This window comes from Chroicocephalus ridibundus, chromosome 1 (genome assembly GCF_963924245.1).
Source record: "Chroicocephalus ridibundus chromosome 1, bChrRid1.1, whole genome shotgun sequence".
Classification (NCBI taxonomy): Eukaryota; Metazoa; Chordata; class Aves; order Charadriiformes; family Laridae; genus Chroicocephalus; species Chroicocephalus ridibundus.
The window spans coordinates 161,773,224-161,792,834 of NC_086284.1; the positions used below are offsets into that span (position 1 = coordinate 161,773,224).

The following is a 19,611-nucleotide window of genomic DNA, read 5'->3' on the forward strand; positions in this document are numbered from 1 at the left end:
AAAGTCACAATTGTCCTGAAGTATTACATGTGTCACAAAACCCTCTTTAAAAAGCAGCGGAAATTAAACGCAACAGGATTTATCAACTAATTTGTCTTAAAAGTCTGCAACAAACTGTCCCATAGTGTTTATTTCTTTATGTCTTAAATGATAATACAGCTCTTACCCCTGCATTACTTGAGTGCTTCACAGCACTCGTGACTGTACTTACCTTCATGGTGTCCCTGTGAAGTATGGAAGTGCTGTTGTCCACACAGCACAGGCGGAGAACAGAGTATTGGAACAGAGAGGTGAAGGACTGGCATTTCAAGGTATTCAGGAACCTAGCGAGCGCCGGTGGGTTTATTCACAAGAATCTAAATGAGACTTCCTTCTGAATTTTGAAGCTCCCACTAGGTGCCCATATCCACCACCTACACCGCATTACGCGTTGTGGTTGGCCCACAGTATTGGAACAAGCGTGTGAGAAAAGAGGGGTTGGAATGTTTTTGAGCCCCAGTTTGACATCTCAACACCCCTAATCTTTGGGCTGCCAATGCTGCTCGAGTTCACCATCAAGCACGGGAAGTAAGCTCAGCCAGCCACTGGCTTACATGGGCGGGGGGGTGTGTGTGTGTGTCATGCTTCACACAGGGTCTCATCAAAGCCTCATCCAGGTAAGAAGAGCCACTAATTCATGGGTGCAAGTTGGGAGCAAAAAATCGTGAAGGACTAGTCACCCTTTTAACCCAGGGAAAACAAGAGACACGAATAGTTTTAAACAAAGCCACTCACTTCGCCATGTTCTCTGGGATTAAAGGCACCTACGCAGAACTCTTTGGAAGGTGCCCTGAGAGTTTGGTAGAGTGCCCAGTAGCCTCACAGGGCACCGAGTGTTCGGTTGTTGACGGGAAGACTAGACCCCAGCACCACTGTGCAAAGGAAACACTACAAGCTGAAACAAAACCCTTTTTCAAGAGCTACAATTTACTTTGAGGACCCAGTCAGGCTGATAAATGTTTCATGGATGGCGACCACGTGACAGACCAAGCAAACTGACACTGTGAAACAAACATCTCCTTATGGCCCACGTACCAAATCATCAATGTATTTTAAATAATTCCAGGAGGGGGAAAATTCCACTTTGGCTGAATAAAGCGATACTTTGCTCTAAGGGATGAGCTTTTGCAGACTAGATTTTACAATGCATTTTTGCTTTGGTTTTGAGCTGTTCTCATTGTTCACTTTTTCAGGGTCCATATGTGACCTGGGGGAGGGCTGGTTCCCGAGCAGTGCTTTTTGCACATTGCTTTTTAGCTAGTAATTCTCTGGAAGTAAGATTGAGACTCTTCACAGCATTCCCACCACCATCTCTTGTGCCCAACTCCCATTTGTTGCTTCTCCCCCATCCATGCTGGCATCAGAAGAAAGCGAAGGTACTCACCATCTGCTTATGGCTTGGGAAGAACGTTTGCTCCACAAGGGGGAACTTCTCAGGACCCAGCGAGTTGAAGATTTTAATGAGCTGAGAGAACTTGGGGGGAAGGAGGGGGAACAAAAAACAGACACAGTGAATGTCAGTGGTTTATTGTGAAACGGGTAAGTGTTTGCAAAATGTTCTTATACTGGTGAAGGAGGTGAGAGAAACATGTCATGCCTTTCCCACCTTGCTTTCTTGACCTGAGAGCACCAAAAAATACGAAGGAGCTGTATTTACCCAGGGCCATGCCAGCCTGTGTACACAAACCTTGGACTAAGACAGTGAAGAAGGGGTGCAAGAGTCAGAAGGGGATCAGTTGGGTTTAGTTACAGCTCTGCTATGAACAAGCTTTCCTACCAAATGTGGCTGGGGAGAGGGTGCAGTTCCCTTCTTGGTAGAGAAAAGGGCTCAGAGCAGTGACCAGGCAGGAAGTCAGTGCCGCCACTCCAGAGCAGAGACAAAATAAATCAAAGCTCTCCTTTGTATCTCTGCCCCACAGCCAAATCAAAGCAAGGCACATTTACCCACTGTGCTGAAGGGAAGGAGGGTTGGTAAGGGACAGAGATGACTAGAGGGAATTGCCAGCGCTACCCGGTTTGAGCATTAGACCAAGGAAGCATAAGCCCATCATCAATCATAACTGACATTTATGATGAACCAAAGGTCTCCCAACAGCCCCCCATGCATGGCAGGAGAAAAGGGAGATCACCCGCTACCCCTGTCCCATCTACCAGTGAGGTCTGAGGCAGGCGCCAGTCTGTGAGGACAGTATCTAGAGAAAGCAGTGCGTAACATCAATGGGGAAAGCAACAGTTCTGGTATTTCATGTACGAGAGCAAACATTTGCCATTGTCCCCACCTGTCAGCATGAACTTCACCATTATCACCACTACCATCACTCTTATAAACGTTATTATTCAGGGTCGTGCCCAGCCAGACACAAAGCTCCCCATGGTAGGACTGAGCTTTGATTTCTGCTCAGGTTCCAAAACCCCAACAGAAGCGCAGCACAGCAAACTCCTGCTCCGCTTCGGCTATCTGTGAAGCGAGTAGACTATTCTGTATGTTGTCTGCAGCCTCCCTCTTCAATCTATCATTGATCAGCTGGAGAAAACCCCAAAACTGTAAAAGAGGAGTTAATAACCATGACAGAAAATGTTGTTGAAGCAGGGTTGATAAACCCAAGAGAATAAGAGGTGATATAGGACTAGAGGAAATGGCCTCAAGTTGTGCCAGGGGAGGTTTAGCCTGGATATTAGGAAAAATTTTTACACTGAAAGGGTTATTAAGCATTGGAACGGGCTGCCCAGGGAAGTGCTTGAGGCAACAACTCTGGAGATACTTAAAAGATGGGTAGACATAGTGATTAGATATAGGGTTTAGTGATGCCTTTTGTCAAAGTTAGGTTTGATGGTTGGATTTGATGACCTGAAAGGTCCCTTCCAACCTAGGCAATTCTATGATTCTATGAAACCTTCCAGATCTCAGGAGCAACTTAGATTCTTTACAATCATGCATCTAGCCATCCTGCTTTCTCTCTGAAGAGGAACAACCCCGTTACCACAGACAATGCTGAACTGGCCGTGCTTGGTGAAGTGGTTAGACTGGCAGCTGTGCAGAAGGGAGAGTAAAGCTGAATAAAGGTAGCTTGGTTATTTCCATGAATGTTAAGAGAATGCAATGATTTAGGATTGCTCCACGGGTAAAAATTTTGGTTCCTGCCGAGCTGGTAGATATGACTGAATTCCCCATTGATGTCCTATTTGCAAAGTAATTTAGAAACTGAATTTAGTTTCCAAGACCCCTAGATTTTAGTAAAATCAGGTTAAATTAATTAAGGCCTCCAATCTGGGCCATGTCTCACTGTAAATCCTTTACACAAGTTCCTCCAAGTTCCCCATCAAAGCTCAGGATGCATTCATCTTGAAGGAGACCTTTGTGTCACCGGCAGGAGGTAACACACAGATTAAGGGAAGGAAACAGACATCTAGGGAACAAGGGAAGGAAAAGAAAGTCCTCTTTCTTCCCAATAGCATCAGCTGCCTAATCTTACATGCTCTGAGCACTTCTGAGAATGGCTGAAGCCAGTGAATGTGCCAAATTGCAACCCCAAGGTTACATTGCAGATAAAGGCAGAGCTACTGAGAACATTTTCTGCTGAGTAGCTATGTTAGGGCTCCTGTCCTGGTTACCGGGCTAGCCTAAGCAAAAGGATTTCTGTACAAGAAGTTGAAACTTCACTTGGTGGTGGAGAAGAAATATCCCATTGTGAGCTAAAGGGTGGTATGGGTGTAGAAAATATGCAGCCAGTGTGCAAAAAAATTAGGCTGCAAGGTGTGTGCCAGACCCAGGCCACATGCTGAAAGGGCAGCTGCCAGCAGATTTGCAGACAAATGCAAAGAATCCTTTTCCTAATCTTGTAGGTCAAAATGTGGCATTTACGAGAAACTGAAAAACATCAAGAGGTGGCATATCCCATCACTAACACCACCACACCCCCTCACATGCATCAGCAGATAAAACCCCCGTGTAGAATAATTATTATTGGCAAGGAGGGTATTGATGTTGGGGAAGGAGGACAGCTTGCTTCTCTTAACTACTTGCACTAGCCCTGCACATCCTAGAGAAGAAAAATAAAGCCCTGTTTTGACTAGCAAAGCGAGCAAAAAGTTAAACAGAATGAGAGAGAGACAGGGAGAGGAGGAAGAACACCCCGGCTGAGAGCAGCACACGCTCCTCACTGCGCGTGTGTGCAGCCCTGGCGAACCACGGACGCTGTGACGTTGAGGTGGCATACGTTTATCCTAGGAAAACAGCTCAAACAAAATAACTCGAACAACTGTGCAGCTGAGAGACAGGGTCCTGACTTGTTCCTTGGGCTTCCTTTTGAAGAAGCACACAGCTCTTGGCTGTTGCTGAAGCAGCAAGTGTTTCAGATGGACAGCTGAGAGACTTGACCACCTGGGAGCCTCCTCAATGGGCCAAGCCTGCAAAAATGTTTGACTTTGGTATTGACCCTCATGGGACAATTCCCTTCTTTTTTTTTTTTTTATTTTTTGCCAATTGTTAGGGACAGGATGTTGGCAAAGAGACACCCATGTTACATGGTGCAGCAGGCTCCTAGGTACCTGATAGCTGGGCTCAAGCAGCACCTCCCGGTGCGTTTGAGATGGGTAGGAATGTTACTGTCAGCAGCTCAGCTAGGTATAACTGCCCCTTCCACATTTTGGTATCAGTTCTTATTTTCTGTGGTTCCACTGGTTTTAGTGAGATTGCACCCAGACCACAGAGCAAGACACGGGGCAAGGCCATGTGGCACAGACTGGTTTTAAGGAACCAGGAACAGGTACGCAAGTGAAATGCCTTGCCTGGCCGGTTGGACATCAGAGTTACATGGCAGGGGGGTTGAAACTAGATGATCTTTAAGGGCCCTTCCAACCCGAACCGTTCTATGATTCTATGATTCTACTTGCAGTGAGTCTTTACAGAGAAATGAAAAGACCCATTCAGAGGAATCTCAAGGTCTTTTGCACGTTTTGAAAGCGCCTAGGTCGGCGGGGAGCCTATATCCCGTGACAGTCAATAACAGTTTGGCTGGGAGTCTCTTGGACCCTGTAGGTGACTGACCTCAAGGCTTCATGTTTCCTGCAGTCTCAAAGATGCAAAAGTTGCCCTGCAATTACGGACATTAACTGCATGGAATAGGAGGATTGCTCTGAGCATTGTTCCCACTCTATTTTGTATTGTAACTTTTCTAACACAAAAATTATTATCAGTGGTTGAAGCATTGTGTTTAGTGGGCTTGTAGCGTTATTTCTCAATAATTCTGGGATCATCTCAAAACTCAGCTTTCTCAGATGTTTCTCTGCGTGTGGGATCCCCCTGAATACTCTGATTTTCTTTCAGAGACGCCTATTTCAAACTGTGCCTGTGTTTAATGCAAATTTTAACCTTAAGAAGAAATTTGTGTATTGCAGCACTGGAAACCTTGCAAATGTCATTAAAAAATGGGGCTGCATGTTTGAGTAAATTCAAGCCCAGACTCAGCTGATTGTAATTAGAGTTCCTGAGAAAAAAACATTGTTGCAAATTGCCAAGAAAAAACAGTCTTACTTCCATCCCCCTCCGCAAAATCATAAACATTTCTATGAAATGGAGCCATTTTTGGAAAAAATAAAAAGGGAGAGTGAAAAGCACATTTCCCAGGGGTATTTAATTTCATTTCTTCATGTATCTCAACTTTTTTTTAGGTCCAAAAAGTTTCCAGTAATCTTTGTCAAGCAGCTCTCTTATTTCAAGATGCCTGTTTTGCAACCGGAGTGGAACGTGCACCAGTCTGTCCCTATCTCTCATTTCCCAGCTATCACAAAATCAAAATTTCCCGATTCTGCTGCCAGCGAAGCTTTCTGCCCTCAGACGCCCCACCGCAATCTCTACCTGAGCTTCCACCTGATAAAATTTCAGTGGGGCCAAATACCAGCTCAGATCCCACCTGAGCTCTTCGGTTGCTTAGTGAGTTACAGTCATTGGTTTGGGGGGGGGGGGGTGATGCGTGTTGGGGGGGGCAGTGGGGAAAGGAGGCATTCTGCAAACCTGTTTCAAGTGTTTACAAGTGGTTTCCTTGACTCCTCTGGGAAGGTTGTCTGAGCCAGCTGTATTCCCCGTGAGGAAAGCATGGCACAACCGGACCCAGAATAGCTAGAGCCAAGTAACTGGCAGAGCCAATTTCTCCCACACTGCCTTGCCAGCCTCGCTTTTTCTTTTTTTTTTTTTCTTTTTTTTTTTCAGTGTGCTGAGTTTGTTTGTTTTCTTGTCTTTTAGGTTCCTAAAAATAGGCCTGTCGCATCTTGAGGCCCCGGCACACCATCAGAAATGTAATTACAAGGCGTGAGTTGAAAAATGTCAACTAACCCCTGACTGACTCAACCCCCAGATCGGATGGGATGGACCACACGACTGTCTTCCTCAGCAAAAGCCAGTGTAAACGCAGAGGCTTTTTGTCTGGTCACCAGGGTCAACACGCTCATGTTGGAAACAATGCAAAGGTGTTGTACTGAGCTTGGTGTTGATCCCTCTCTTCCTCCCCTTTCCGTTCCCGGCAACCCTCATCATTCAAAGGGGGACTGAAGCCAAATGTGCATTTACAGTGATGGAAAAGTGAGATGTTTTTTCCTTTACGTTAATGGAAAAGTGAGATTTTTCTCACTACTCTCATTACTGCACTGCAACATTTTTGAAAAAGACAGGACCTTGCTTTGGTCACAGCAAACCCCCCAAATGTCATAAAAGAGTGAAAACTGAGAAGACTATGTCTATTCCACTGGTACCTTTTTGGTAAGAAATGAGTTAAATCCAACACTGCACAGTCATAGAAATAAAAGTCTGGGTCACTACAGACATCAGCTAAGACAAGCCAACGATAATATTTTTTATGGTTTTCTGAGATTTTTGGGTGAACTTGAAAAAATTTAAAGAACAGGTGAAGGGAGCTCCCAGTGCAAAACACCAAAACACTGTCCTGTTCTCCCCAAGAGCGGACTCAGCCCAAAGTGTTTCTGAGGTGCGATCTTTCAGGTTCAATGAACCAACACCTCATGATAATCTTGTATTTCCTTCTGAAACAGCTGAAAAACTCTACATGCTTTCCACTTTCCTTCTGCCTGTTTCCCAGGTCTTTGTCATTCTGTGTTCCTCCTTTCCTAGACCTAGCTGTTGAAGAAATCATCTCTCTACCTTTCCCGCCTTTCTTTTCAGCTAATGTCCTCACAACAAAGCACTACCCAGAAAAAGTAGGAAAAGAAGACAAGAGAGGATAAGTGCAGATTGCACTTTGGCAAGGAATGGGTAATCTTAGTCTTAGGCTGGGCCACCTGGATACCACAAGTGTGCATCTAATAAAAGATGCTAAAAATACTGTAGTTTCGATACCTTCTAAAGCAGCAAATGTTGATTTTTCTTTTAAGGTAGTTTTGCCATTTTTTGGTCAGGTCAGAGATTGATCTGATATTATTAATCTATTGCCATTAACCTACTCTGCCTTAAAAGAAATCTAAGTGTTACTGTACTGTTAGCTGTTTGTGAGACATTAGTGTCTGGGACAGGTGAAACGTCTTACTCTGGGTGAGGAAACAACACCTTGATATCACTAGAGGCTGATAAGGAGCAGTGCTGGTAGTTTTTTTTTTTTTCCCAAAAAAATTCCCAGCTGGATTCCTAAGGTTGTTTAGATGGTGGTTTTAACCTAAAGAGACGAATTCCTATGAAACAGACTGGGAGCTGAGTTTGGTGTTTTATTGGTACCACGTATCTATTTCGCAGTGTTGGCATGCACTGGGAGCTGGATCGTCACTTACCACCCAGGGCTTGCTGCAGAAGTTGTAGATGGAGTAGAGGGAGTTGACCGTGTGGATGCCACCGTACTGGAGGCCAATGATGAGGCTGCGGAAGTCCTCTCCCAGAGCCATGCTGTAGGCGTGCTGCCGGATCAGGACAAAGTCAGGCTTGAAGGACCTGGAAGAGATGAGAGGAGTGACGTTTCACTTTCAAACACCCAGCAACACTTCTAGCCTCCTGCTGTTTCTTCTCCATCCTTCCCCTTTTCATTAATGCATATTGCTCTTCTTTGTGCCTCTCGTCATAGGTTGCTTGCGTTAGAAGGTAGCAAACCAAACACAAAACTCTAGTCATTAAAAAAAGGGAAAATCCAACATAGCTGCAAGTGTGAGAGCGTAGAAACAGGCCAAAGAGATTTGCTGCAGTTTCCATGTCACTCAGGCATGCACAGGAACAAGCCACGAGCGGAGCCAAGGGTCATAAATTCACTGGTGGGGGGATTCTCTTTTCTTTCTGAAAGCTTGGCCATATTTGGCAAGCTCCTTGCAATGTGCGACGCAGATGAGGGAGCAAGTTTGTTTCCTGATGATTGAACTCGATATTGAATCAATGCCCAGTGGGTGGGAAGATCAGGAGGGATTTCAAAAAGCCATTGTACACATCCATACATTGACATACATTCCCCCTTTAATCAGCTCACTACATACGCAGCACATCCCAGGCTCCTATGGCTATGAGTCAACAAGTAAAGGGCAGGCATGGTAATGTAATTAATCAAATGAGCAGAGCCCCTCATCCAGTGCTGTGACTCATGGCATGGGCTTCCAGAATATTATTTAGCAAGACTGAAGCCGGGACTCCTATGGTTCAACAGCAGCAGCTCTCAGCAAAGGCACAGAAAAGTGAGGCCTTTTCTAGGTAAGCCAACAGGCGACGGATTATCTTTCAAACAGCCAGATCCCATTCCTTGCTGACGCTGTGCCTTCGGAGCCATTCAGAAATCTCTGGAAACAGCAGCAGCTGGAAAGAAACTGTTCCCAAAATGGAGCTCAGCAGTTCATTCTCGAAGGCATGGAAGGGGCTTTTCCACTGAAATAGGGGATTATTTTATACTTTAACAGAGGTTGCATCAAGGACATTGGAAAAATTTCCATGCTGTATTAAAGTTTTTCAGAGAAATGATCTCTGTAACCAGGTCCCATTACCTCACTACCCTCGAACATTTTCCTTGCTAAGAGACTATAATTTCTATCCTTTGGATGTATGAGCTGGAAATACTTTGGGTTTATAGCCCCTATTTATATTTCCATCATTCTGGCAGGGAAATCCGAGATGGTGACTCTGGGCCAGACTGTGGCAACAAACACTGTATACAAAACCCAGCGCAGCTTTGTTGTTTCAAAGCTGTTCATTTTGTTTGTCGGCCTTGGGCTTTTGTTATTGCCCGAGACATGGCGAGGAGCATGCTCTGCTTTTGTGATGCAAGAGGCCGAGCTTTGGAAATGTTGTGATTCCCTCCCATGGAGTATTTTTAAACCCAGGCATGTTCCTTAATGTACTTGGCACCAAAGGTGGTGCTTTCCTCCAGCAGCGAGAAGCATAATGAGCATCAGGAGGGCTGCGCTATCGCTCTGCAGCTGATTTATGGACCTCCCTGGTGTCAGTGGGGGTGAGGCAAGCGGTGGCCTCCTGCTGAGAAACAGCAAGCGAATACAAATCTTGGAAACCCTGAGCTGCTCCATTCGGCTGGACTTGCCATGTAGAAAGCACCTCAGAGGCAGGCAGAGGTCCTCAGGAAGGATTCGTCAGGACCAGGACTCGATATCTGCACTAAGTTACTAAACTGTTGTGGTGCTTGGAGGGGCAGGAGCTTCAGGTGTGTCCCTCCTTCATTCAGCTTTCTGAGCGTATGAAGAAGAAAATGGTCCCTTTATGGCTCAAGTCTTTCCCCAGACTTGATTTAGGGAACAGCACTTAGTGGGGCTGCCTGGTAATGGTTCAGACCATTGCTCTGGTCTCCCCAAAGGAAATAGCAGTATTTGCCTGGCGTCCCGGGGTGGGGACATGGCGCTGTGGTGGGGATGAAGCATGCAAACGAGCACGGCCAGCCGGGGAGGGGAGGCTGGGAAACTGCCTTCAGTGGATTTATTTCTGCCAGCCAAAAGTTCAGAAAAAAAGCTCTTGTCTTTTCAGATCCTGGCAAAGGAAGAGTTTTTCAACTTAGAAGATGGACGCGAGAATACAGAATTAATGTAGAAAAGCCTATTCTCAAACTCTGCATCGTGTAGGAAGGCAGGGCACTCTCTCATGCAGCAGATGAGGAGTGAATCTCTAAAGCGACGGTGGACACTGAATCCCTGTTTTGAGCGGCAGGACAATGAGGATGTTCCCATGGATACTGAGAACAAGGCAGAGGAGTGCAGGGCCTGGGACTAGCTACGAATAAACATCAGTTGGAGAGCCCTGGAGGCTGCAAGATGTCCGTAAAGCAGAAACAGAGACCAGTAGCAAAATGTGAGGCGAGGGGCTAGAAAGGACAGCAGGCAATAAAAGGGAAATGAATAGTCATGGGAGGAGTGGTGGTGTGAAAACTGAATGACTGGGGGTACCATTAGTCTGGAGAGAAGAGAACTTAATTGCTTCACATGAGGATTCTTGCTTTTTTAGTAGAAGATCACTTTTGCAAGATACTGCTCATTCTCAGAGCGTAAAGCTTAAGCTAACATAGCAATCCTTGGATTTGGAATAACTAGTAGCATAACTGTTTTCTTTGCTTGTTCAGCCCAACCCAAGAGCATCTCCCATGACAGAAAGCCGATATCCTTGGCAGGCAGACAGGTTAGGCAGAAGTCCCACATTTGAAACACCGTTGCCAAAACCTTTGGGTGAGCCAAACTCAGTAGCACCTACTGTGCTGAGGTCCTTAGCATCCGAGTTCAGCAGGACTAGGAGACCCGTGGCAGGAGCACATGCCTTTCCTCTCCACTAGATCTGTCCAGCCAGCGTTTAGATGACCATGAGCAGTCTGGAATAAAACTGTACCTAGACCCTGCTAAAGAGAGGTCATGGGAATGAGTCACAGAAAGAATACAGGACAGCCCATTCAAACATCTGATGGACTGGGAGATGGGATAGGTAAATGGAACTAAAAGTAAACCACAGATTTAAAACATGTTGCTAATAAGCTATGCTCTGCATGTTTGTGCGGTGCCCTTCCTGGGCTGCACGGCAGACACCTACCTGAAGTCGTGAATCTTCCTTAGCGTGATAGCCAGATGGAGAAAGCTTCCAGGAGAAAGCTGGAGCCCCATCTTTGGCCACAACCCTTTTACAGAAGCCCTTTCTCAGACATCAAGAGCTCAGCTCTCATTTAGAGTTTGGCTCCTAGCACTGCCTGGCAAAATGTAAAATGCATGTAACACATTCCCAGAGTGGCGTAGAGATACAAGAATCCTTTGTTTAAAAAAGAAATAATCCAGGAGACTGGAAAAATTTTCAGATTGAAATAGCTGGTGAGATTTCATTTTCCTGTGGAATGGAAAGGTGCTTTCCTTTCAGCTTGTGTGGCCACAGTGAATGGCTTCTGCCACACATGGCACAAGCCTTTAAGTGCTCCGAGTGGTGCACGACTGAACTGGCCACCCTGAGAGTGAAGCAGCCACCCACAGGTCCCTGTGACTTTTCTCCCTCTGCAGTAGTTGCCTCCTTGTCCCAGATGCTAGCTAAGGCACACGGCAGCCACTCAGCCTACCTCTCCTATTGGCAATGGAGGTTGGCCAGCGATTACCAGAGTCAGTCACCTCTGGGTGATGACGAGTGTCTGGCTGGGAAGCTGCTAGTCCTGCCAGTCCTGAGCCTGGACTCTGATACTGTGGTGCAGGATGCTTATTTCCATTTAACTAACTCTTTTCAACTTGTTCCAATGCATTTTAGCAGTCTCTTTCTTTCTTAGTGGTAAAGCTATACTTTAGAGACAAACATAAGTATAAAGCCTGGATACAAAACACCTAATAGGAAGATATTTGACCGCAGAATATGATTTCTTATGTTGGTTCCATCTACCCTTAAATCTGTGACAGCGTTAGCTATCTTGGAAATAGTTTTGTCAGAAGTGAGGGAATATAAAACAATTTAAGAGATTCCTGATGTTAAATATGGAAGTTAAACATCTCAGGACCAGCAGTAGCTGTTCTGGTGACCATATGTCTAACTTCTCTAATTATGAGAATAGGATCAGCTCTAAACAAGATCATCAATAACATTTCTCTGCAGAAAGCGAGTCCCCAGCCTGCCGTAGGGTAGAGAAGATGATGACAGCAAATCCTGCTGGGAGGTTTCATGCCTTAAAGAGATTTCCTATTTCTTACTTCTGCATATAGCCGTAACTCTGTCTTGGTTGCTGGTCCTTCAGCTTTTCTCACTGAAGCACGAAGAGCTTCACGGGAATGAAGAAAGAACACTCAAGAGTAGACTATGTTGTCAGAATACCATGGCAGTTTAGAAAGCTTTTTGCTGTGGGAGAAGGACGGGCTCTCCTGCTCTCTTTCTTAGAGTGCCAGTCTTACAAGACACTTCATCTTTCATGTCAATAGGAAAAGATCTTTCCTGGACACTGAAGACAGACATCCTTGCTTCAGGTTCTGTCTACCCTCCATTATTCAAGGAGGCCTTATTTGGTTTTCTGACAGTTCTCAGTGATAACATATTTTGACTAAGTTCTCTTCCAAAGCCTTTCCTATCTGCTTGGCATGACACAGAGAGGAAGAAAAGTGCATAATTAAGCAATATGATACATCAAGCTTTGCATTACTGCCAATTAATGGAGCCTTCAGGCAAGCTTTTGAGGCACAAGTCCAAACCATAAGTGGCTGCAACTACCTGAGAAGTGCAATAATCCCTCCAACTATGCAGTGCCTCAGGTGTCTGAGAGCTAATAGAAAATGGCATTTACAAATAGGAACAAGTTTGTTTTGTGCTTTACTTGGGTGTTAATAGTATTGTTACTACATAACTGAAAAGTAATAGGAAATCTTTGACGTTTTCACCTATTACGATGTTAGATTTAATGTTATGTTGGAAGTCATGGTAAAATAGGAAGTTTGCTAAGAAAAAACCCTCATTTCAGCCAAAACCTCATGTCATATTTTCCATAGAAAGAAGTAAACTCTGCTGAAGTTATTCAAAGAAAGAATGAATGTGATTACTTACATGAATAAGGTAACGCAGATCTGGTTTCACGAAAACAAGAACATAGCATAGAACAAAGAATGACCTTCCTTTACCAGGCTGGAGGAGAGGAGCAGGGAGTCTTTTGGGTCTCTGTAATAGACTGGCTCTGTAAATAGAATGGCTGGGGAAAACCCATGAGGTGTGAGGGAGATCAGTGTAGCAAAAGCAGCAGGAACCAGGAATCATGGTGGCAGTAGGAGTAGTGCCGCTATATGCAGACAAGGACGCTCTGGAAGATGCCCTGATTTGCTTCTCAGCCACAGACCAATGGTTAACGAGCTATAAAATTGCATGTCACACACTCTCTAAACCATACGGTGGCAGTCTCCTAACCCTGCCTTATATTTTACTTGTAAACTGATCAACCTTGACAAGGAAAAGCATGTGGACCCAGATGATGCCTCAAAGTAGTAACAACCACACCTGCCAACAGCAGTTTGCCTTCAAAATGCTTGTGACCCAAAGCTTTTACAGAAGGTCATCCAAACACTTTCCAACATCACAGAATAAAAAGTCGTAGAGTAATTTAGGTCAGAGGAGATCTTTGGAAATCATCTGGCCCAACACTCTGCTCATTGCAGGGCTAGCTTTAAAGTGACATTAAGTTGATCAGGGACTTGTCCAGTCAAAGTCTGAATATTCCCAAGGATGAAGATCCCTTTGCTTCTCTGGGAACTTCTTCTAGTATTTTTTAATTTTTTTAAAAATTGTATCCAATTAGAATTTCACCTGCTGCACCTCTTATCTGTTTTTTCTTTTCCTTTCACCGCACACCTTCAACAAGAGCCTGGCTTCGTTTTCTCTGCACCCTCCACTTAGTTGCCTGATGGCTGTAGATGGATCCCCTTCAGCCTCCTCTTAGAGACTGAACAAAGCCACTTCTCAGTCTCTCCTTGGATGTCTTTAGTCCAGTTCAACGAGCTTGGTGGCCTTTCACTCAACTTGTTCCAGTTTGTCAATACCTTTTTTGTACTGGGGAGCTCACAGCTGGACACAGCACTCCAGATGTGAGTAGTATCTCATTAGCTACACATTTGCTAATAGGGCCCAGCGAGCCATTGGGCTTCTTCCCTGCAAGCGCACACAGGATCTCTGGGTCCTTTTATGCAGAACTGTTTTTCTTTCCAGTTGCCTCCCCAGCAGCACTGGGGTTATTCCTCCCTCACCGCAAGACTTTGCAATGGTCTTTATTGAACTCTGTGAGGTTACGTTGGCCCATTTCCCCAGTTGATGAAGTCCCTCTGAATGGCAGCTCTACCCTCTGGCATATCTATCACTTCCTGCCCCCCAACTTGTTGGCACCCACAAGCTTGTGGAGGCTGCATTGTTTCCCAGTATCAGGTCATTAATGAAGATCCACCTTGACCAGTATAGTTCAGGTGCAGCTGGACTTGGCCCTTCACTTCTCTGTTTGCCATTCCTTGGAAGAAGCCTTCGTAAAAACCCACGGAGAAAGGAGACGAAGTAAAGCAGGATTGGAAAAAAAAAAGAAAAAAGCCGATCAAGACTGAAACAATCTACAGCAGTCTTTAATCATTCTTGCGTTCAGTCCAGGATTAACTAATTAATGAGTGCTCTAGGCCCTGGCAGCACATTTCTTATTGGAAAGAATTACTGTAAATGAGAAAAGGGCCAGGGAGTAGTTTAGTCTCTGAGATGCTCCCCACCCTGGTCTGCTCAGAGTGACTTTTGCTTTCTGGCAGCTGCCTGCATGCCAAATGTTTTCCCAATAACTGTCAGCATCCTGCCTGCACGTCGGCTGGGCGCCAGCTGCTGGGGAGGTGAAGGGGGACGTTATTCATCTGGGAGATCAGTAAACCCCAAAGGGAGAAGTAGGCCTCCAAGCAGCTGTTTAGCAGGAGGAGATGAGATGGAAGCAACTGAGAATAAATACATAAATAAGCACACCCCAACTTCTCTTTTTTTATCTTCTGCTCCAAAAAAAAAAAAAAAAAGAAGAGGTCAGGGATAGGCAGGTGAAGACAGGAGAGATATTAGTGAAAGATGGTGGTAAATCATCCCCCATGTGGGAATAATTTCTCTTGTTTATAAATGCTTACTGGAGATATTAAACGCCTTCATGTGGAACTGCGGCTTGTCAGGGTCAACCCTATCTGCCACCTTGTCCCAGCCCATTGTCTCTGCAGGGTATTTCAGTAAGGGAAGCGGTCATTTGGCATGTTGGTGTTTTGCCTAAAGTGCACTTTCAAAAGCTTACATGATGTTACACACACTTCTCCCTTACATTTACAGATTGCCATGCCATCAATACAAAAATATTGCCCAAATGTTGCTCAGTGTTAAATATATAGCACATATTGTACTATATCATGTGGCACATTCTGTGAATCTTGGGAGAACATGTTTTTCCATCTGGCTTCTAGAAACCTAAACTCTCCCAATCAGTTTCTCCCATTTTTTTCTCCCATCTGCACCTTTGCAGAAATTTTCAGAATTTTGGTTTGAGAGCAACAGAAAAATAGAAAAAGACATTTGAAAAAAGACCCCAATTAGATCAAGAGTTAAATTAAAAAAGACAGGGACTAGACAGAGCCTAGCGTTCCTCTTTGACACAAGCTTCCTGCAAGACAAGAAGCTGGGAAGTGACCTACTGCCTGCCAATATGTCCTACCTCAGTGTCCAGGGACAGTAGCTGCTCCCGTGACCTCCCTGGATATTATCCCTGTAGAAGAACTGCAAGAAACCACCAGCTCTTGTGAATGAATAGTCCTCAAGAGACAAGAAAATATTCATCTTCTAGCAATGTGCAGCTACTGTGCGGTGACAAAGCATGGCCTCTGTAGGTTAGAAAGCCCACGTGCCTCTTTCAGGAAGCAGCTTGTCAATGGCCCCGTGGGGTGGGTGAACCTACTGGGACAGGAAAGGGTGCAGTGGGCAGAGGACAGTGTCCTCATTGGACTTTAAAGAGCCTTGCATCCTGGAGCAGACAGACCTTTTTTAGCCAGAATACACGTCTCTTGGGGTCTGCAAGTTCTGAACAGCAGAGAAACACCTGCTGCTGGGCTGGCCAGTTTCTTCCCTGCTCCTCCCATGTAAAAGGATTTGCTTCCTCGTGCTGTGATTGTACTGCAGCTTGTGGTGCGAAAATACCCTTTGGAAAAAAGCACTTTCAGGTCCTCGTCTATTTGGGATGGTGATTCAACAGGCTGTCATCCTGTTATCAGAGCGCTGAGCATAGTAGAAGCACTGAATCGGCTGGAACGAACAGGAAAGTCAATGTTAATTAAAGGAATGAATGGGCTTGTATGGAGGAATCGGAGCATTCACTGACCCCACCACAGCCGCGAGTGATGCGGGCATATCATCCAGGGCGAGCAGGGTGAGACACACACCTTCTTATACAGACCGGCCAAATTCAGGCAAGGCCTGTAGGACTAAACACCACTCCACGGCAGAGATCATTCCCCACAGCAAGGCTTTATCCGTAGCACTCAGCTCCTCTTCACTTTGCTGTCAGTTTTGTCACCCCTCCCCACTTGCCAGGGCCATTGGTCCATGCAGGGTCCTCCCCATTTCAGACCCTGGGCATCTCCTGGTTCATTGGCTGTTGTCTGTACTGTGGTATCACAGTCAGTTTGCATGGCACACTGGAAGTGGTATGGCCACCACTGTGGTAGGTCCCATGCAGACACACAAAAATGCGCCTTCTCCCCTGGATGATCAGCCCCAATGGCAAAAGAGCCAGCTCCACAGGGAGACAGGAGATGAGAGCAGTCTGGTGCATGATTAATTTATATCCTTAAAAGTCTGAAATGCTCCCAAAGACATTAGTATTCCCCATGTAAGAAAGCTGTCCAGATTTTCAACATATCCCTGCCTTATTCCCACATCTACTGGAATTAATAGCTGAAGGCTTGTAAAGCCCAAAAGGCAAACACAGAACTGCATTTAATCTAGTGCAGAGGCTGAGATCATAGTTTGGGAGTCTAAGTGTTGTCAGAAGCAGAGACAGCCCAAATTCTCATTTATATTAAGACACTTTTATAATATCCTGAGAGCATAAAAGCACCTCAGAGTGGGTGCGGTGCCAGCACTGACGGCCTCTTTGCACTGTGGAAACATTGGTATGAAGGGCCCTTCAGAGAAATGGAGACAAGTGAAAATGAAAATCCCATTCCTTACATCTAACCCCAGTAGAGGTGACACATCCCAAGAGCTTTCTAAGGTAAATTAGACTCCAGACAGTTCACTCTGTCTGTCTGTCTGTGTGTAGACCTGTGCAAAAGGAAGTCGTGTGGATGCACAGGAAGGAGGATGAAGAATCCACCCAAGTGTTTTAAAAGCAGGCATCAGCCCACGCTTGTTTTTTCACACTGCTTAGTAGTGCAGCCATTGCACCCAGAAGTGGCTCCATTTCTCTGTTGAAGGGGTTGTTATGCGTAAGTAGGTGGGGGATCCCTTGAGATGAATAAGTGCCACCTCTTCCTTCCCATATTTAACTTTTCACTGGAGAAGCTCTGGTGCCAATTTTACTCAAAGAAATGCTGGGGTAACAAGGACCAAAGTATGGGAGATTCCCCTCCACCAGCCCTGACTGAGCCCAACGCTGCTCCCTGTGCCCAGCTCATCCCCCTGCACTGTCCCCAGGCAGGACAGGCATCACAGGGCACTGGAATAGGAAAATGCTCGCTAAAGACTGCACGAGATACTCCATGGCGAGCTCTTTTTCGTCTAATTTTGAAGAAAATGTGCTGAATAGGCTGGTGGAGCCCTCACATACCATGGTGGAACTGGCACAGAAAACACTCGGGCAGTTTTTTAGATTTGTTAGATGATAGCCTCTCGCTCCAGTGGCACATTTCACTGAGACTATCAAATCCCTCCTACAGGCGTGCAGAACTTAGTAGCTAAAAAAGAGGAGGTGGAGATCCAGAATTTTGTTACTGTAAAATTAAATTCAGGGAGCCACACTTGTTTTAAAGATCAGGCAAACGAAGTAATGCCTGGCTTCAGTTATGTTATTTCCTAACTTGTAGCTACTTGTTTCAAGATACACAGTCTAGTAGTCACGGAGGTCTGTATAGTTCCAGTCCCCTGCTCTCTTTAATTGACCATAATGCTTCTAAAGCTCCTTTTCTTTTTAAAATTTGCTTGAGGCAAGTGGTAAGTGTAGGGCTTCAAGGACTTATTCCTATTAGGGGATTTATATTCCAGGTAAAAGAACGACAGTTCTTTCCTGGTGCAGCTCAAATCAGTTAGCACAGGGTCTAAAAGAATGCCTTAACTCCAAGGTGTCGGAAAGGATCAACAGATCAGCAAAGAAAGAGCTTTGATTTAAACGTGCAATAGGATGTCCCCAGTTTAAAGAAAGAACTGGGAGACCTGCTGCAAAATGACAGAACTTAATAGGCTAATAGATTCTTAGATAGTTTATCAGTTAACATAATTTCAAACTGGAGAGAATATCCCAGTGGTTGCTTTATTATCATCATCATCATCATCATCATCATTTTTTGTTGTTGTTGTTATAAACATTTATTATCTCAGTGATTTAAAATCCACTGGTCTGTAGTATATTGACTGTCTTTTGGCCAAACTGCCACGCTCTGTTGCCTTCACTTTGAAGAGGAGTGTGAGGAAGGCAGGGCTCCTGCAGGGGGGAATCCCAAATGTGCCTGTTAGCAAGATGCTGTTGTATTTCCTTCCTATAACGTGTCGGTGGGATTCCAAAGGGCTCTGAGTATTCAAAAACGACGGTGAGTATTCTATCTCACCACCCAGAAACATTCTGACTTGTGACTGAATATTTTGCTCAGTAATTAACAGAGGCCTAATAGGCGATGGAAAAAAGATGTCAGCAGCAGCAGTGTCGGTGCACACGTGTGAATCAAAGGTGGCGTCTCCCTGTGTTTGGGCAGCCCGAGGGGTGTCTGTGACCAGGCAGGACACGACTGTGGGTGGGATGGGGGGACTTGGAGGGAGAGGGGAAAGCAAGCTGCCCCCGTGTGGATGGGCTGAGGGGCCTCCACACAGCTCACTAGCAGTATGCTCCATAATTCACCTTCTAAAGTGAAGAAGGGTTTTTATTTTTGTAACTTCTAAAGCATTAGTAGAAGTAACTGTGGAAGTTGGCCGGCCTGAGCTCTTAAACTGGCTGAGCTGGGCAGGACAGGGGCACATCAGCACAGGCTCTAAACAAATGGCTAGTGTCTCTAAGAACTACAACAAACCATGGACAACACATGCCAGACAAGTACGTCTTGTGTCCTTGCACAAATGCATGTGTCCTTAAACATGCATAGATGAAAACAAAAAAACTGAACCAATGCCATTCTTAAAAACATGCATTTTCATATATAAATATCCACTCAAAAAGCCTAGCTGTGATACCTGCGTATTAACTGTGAGCAGAAACAGGAACACCATGCCCCAGACACTCTTGTGAAATAAATTTTGTCTTCAGTTTCAGTTTAATAGCTCAAGATCTTTCTGCCAGATGTATGAATGGCTTTGGGAGGAAAGGCACGGGAAGGAAAATGAAGATGTGATCAACGTAGGAAATGGTTTTTGGGAAACCTTCCAGCGTCTTGAGCAAGCGAACACAAGAGCGCATTAGCACGGTGCACTGT

General features: G+C 45.3%; 1 protein-coding gene across 1 annotated transcript in view; it reads right to left on the reverse strand.

Moving 5' to 3' along the window:
* Nucleotides 1–19,611, reverse strand: part of SYN3 (synapsin III) — a 200,390-nt gene that overhangs the window by 132,445 nt on the left and 48,334 nt on the right. The window contains exons 6-7 of the mRNA XM_063321517.1: nt 7,813–7,969; nt 1,424–1,513 (exon numbers count right to left, since the gene is read on the reverse strand). Of these exons, the coding sequence (XP_063177587.1) occupies nt 1,424–1,513; nt 7,813–7,969 (247 nt within the window). The remainder of the gene's footprint in view (nt 1–1,423; nt 1,514–7,812; nt 7,970–19,611) is intronic.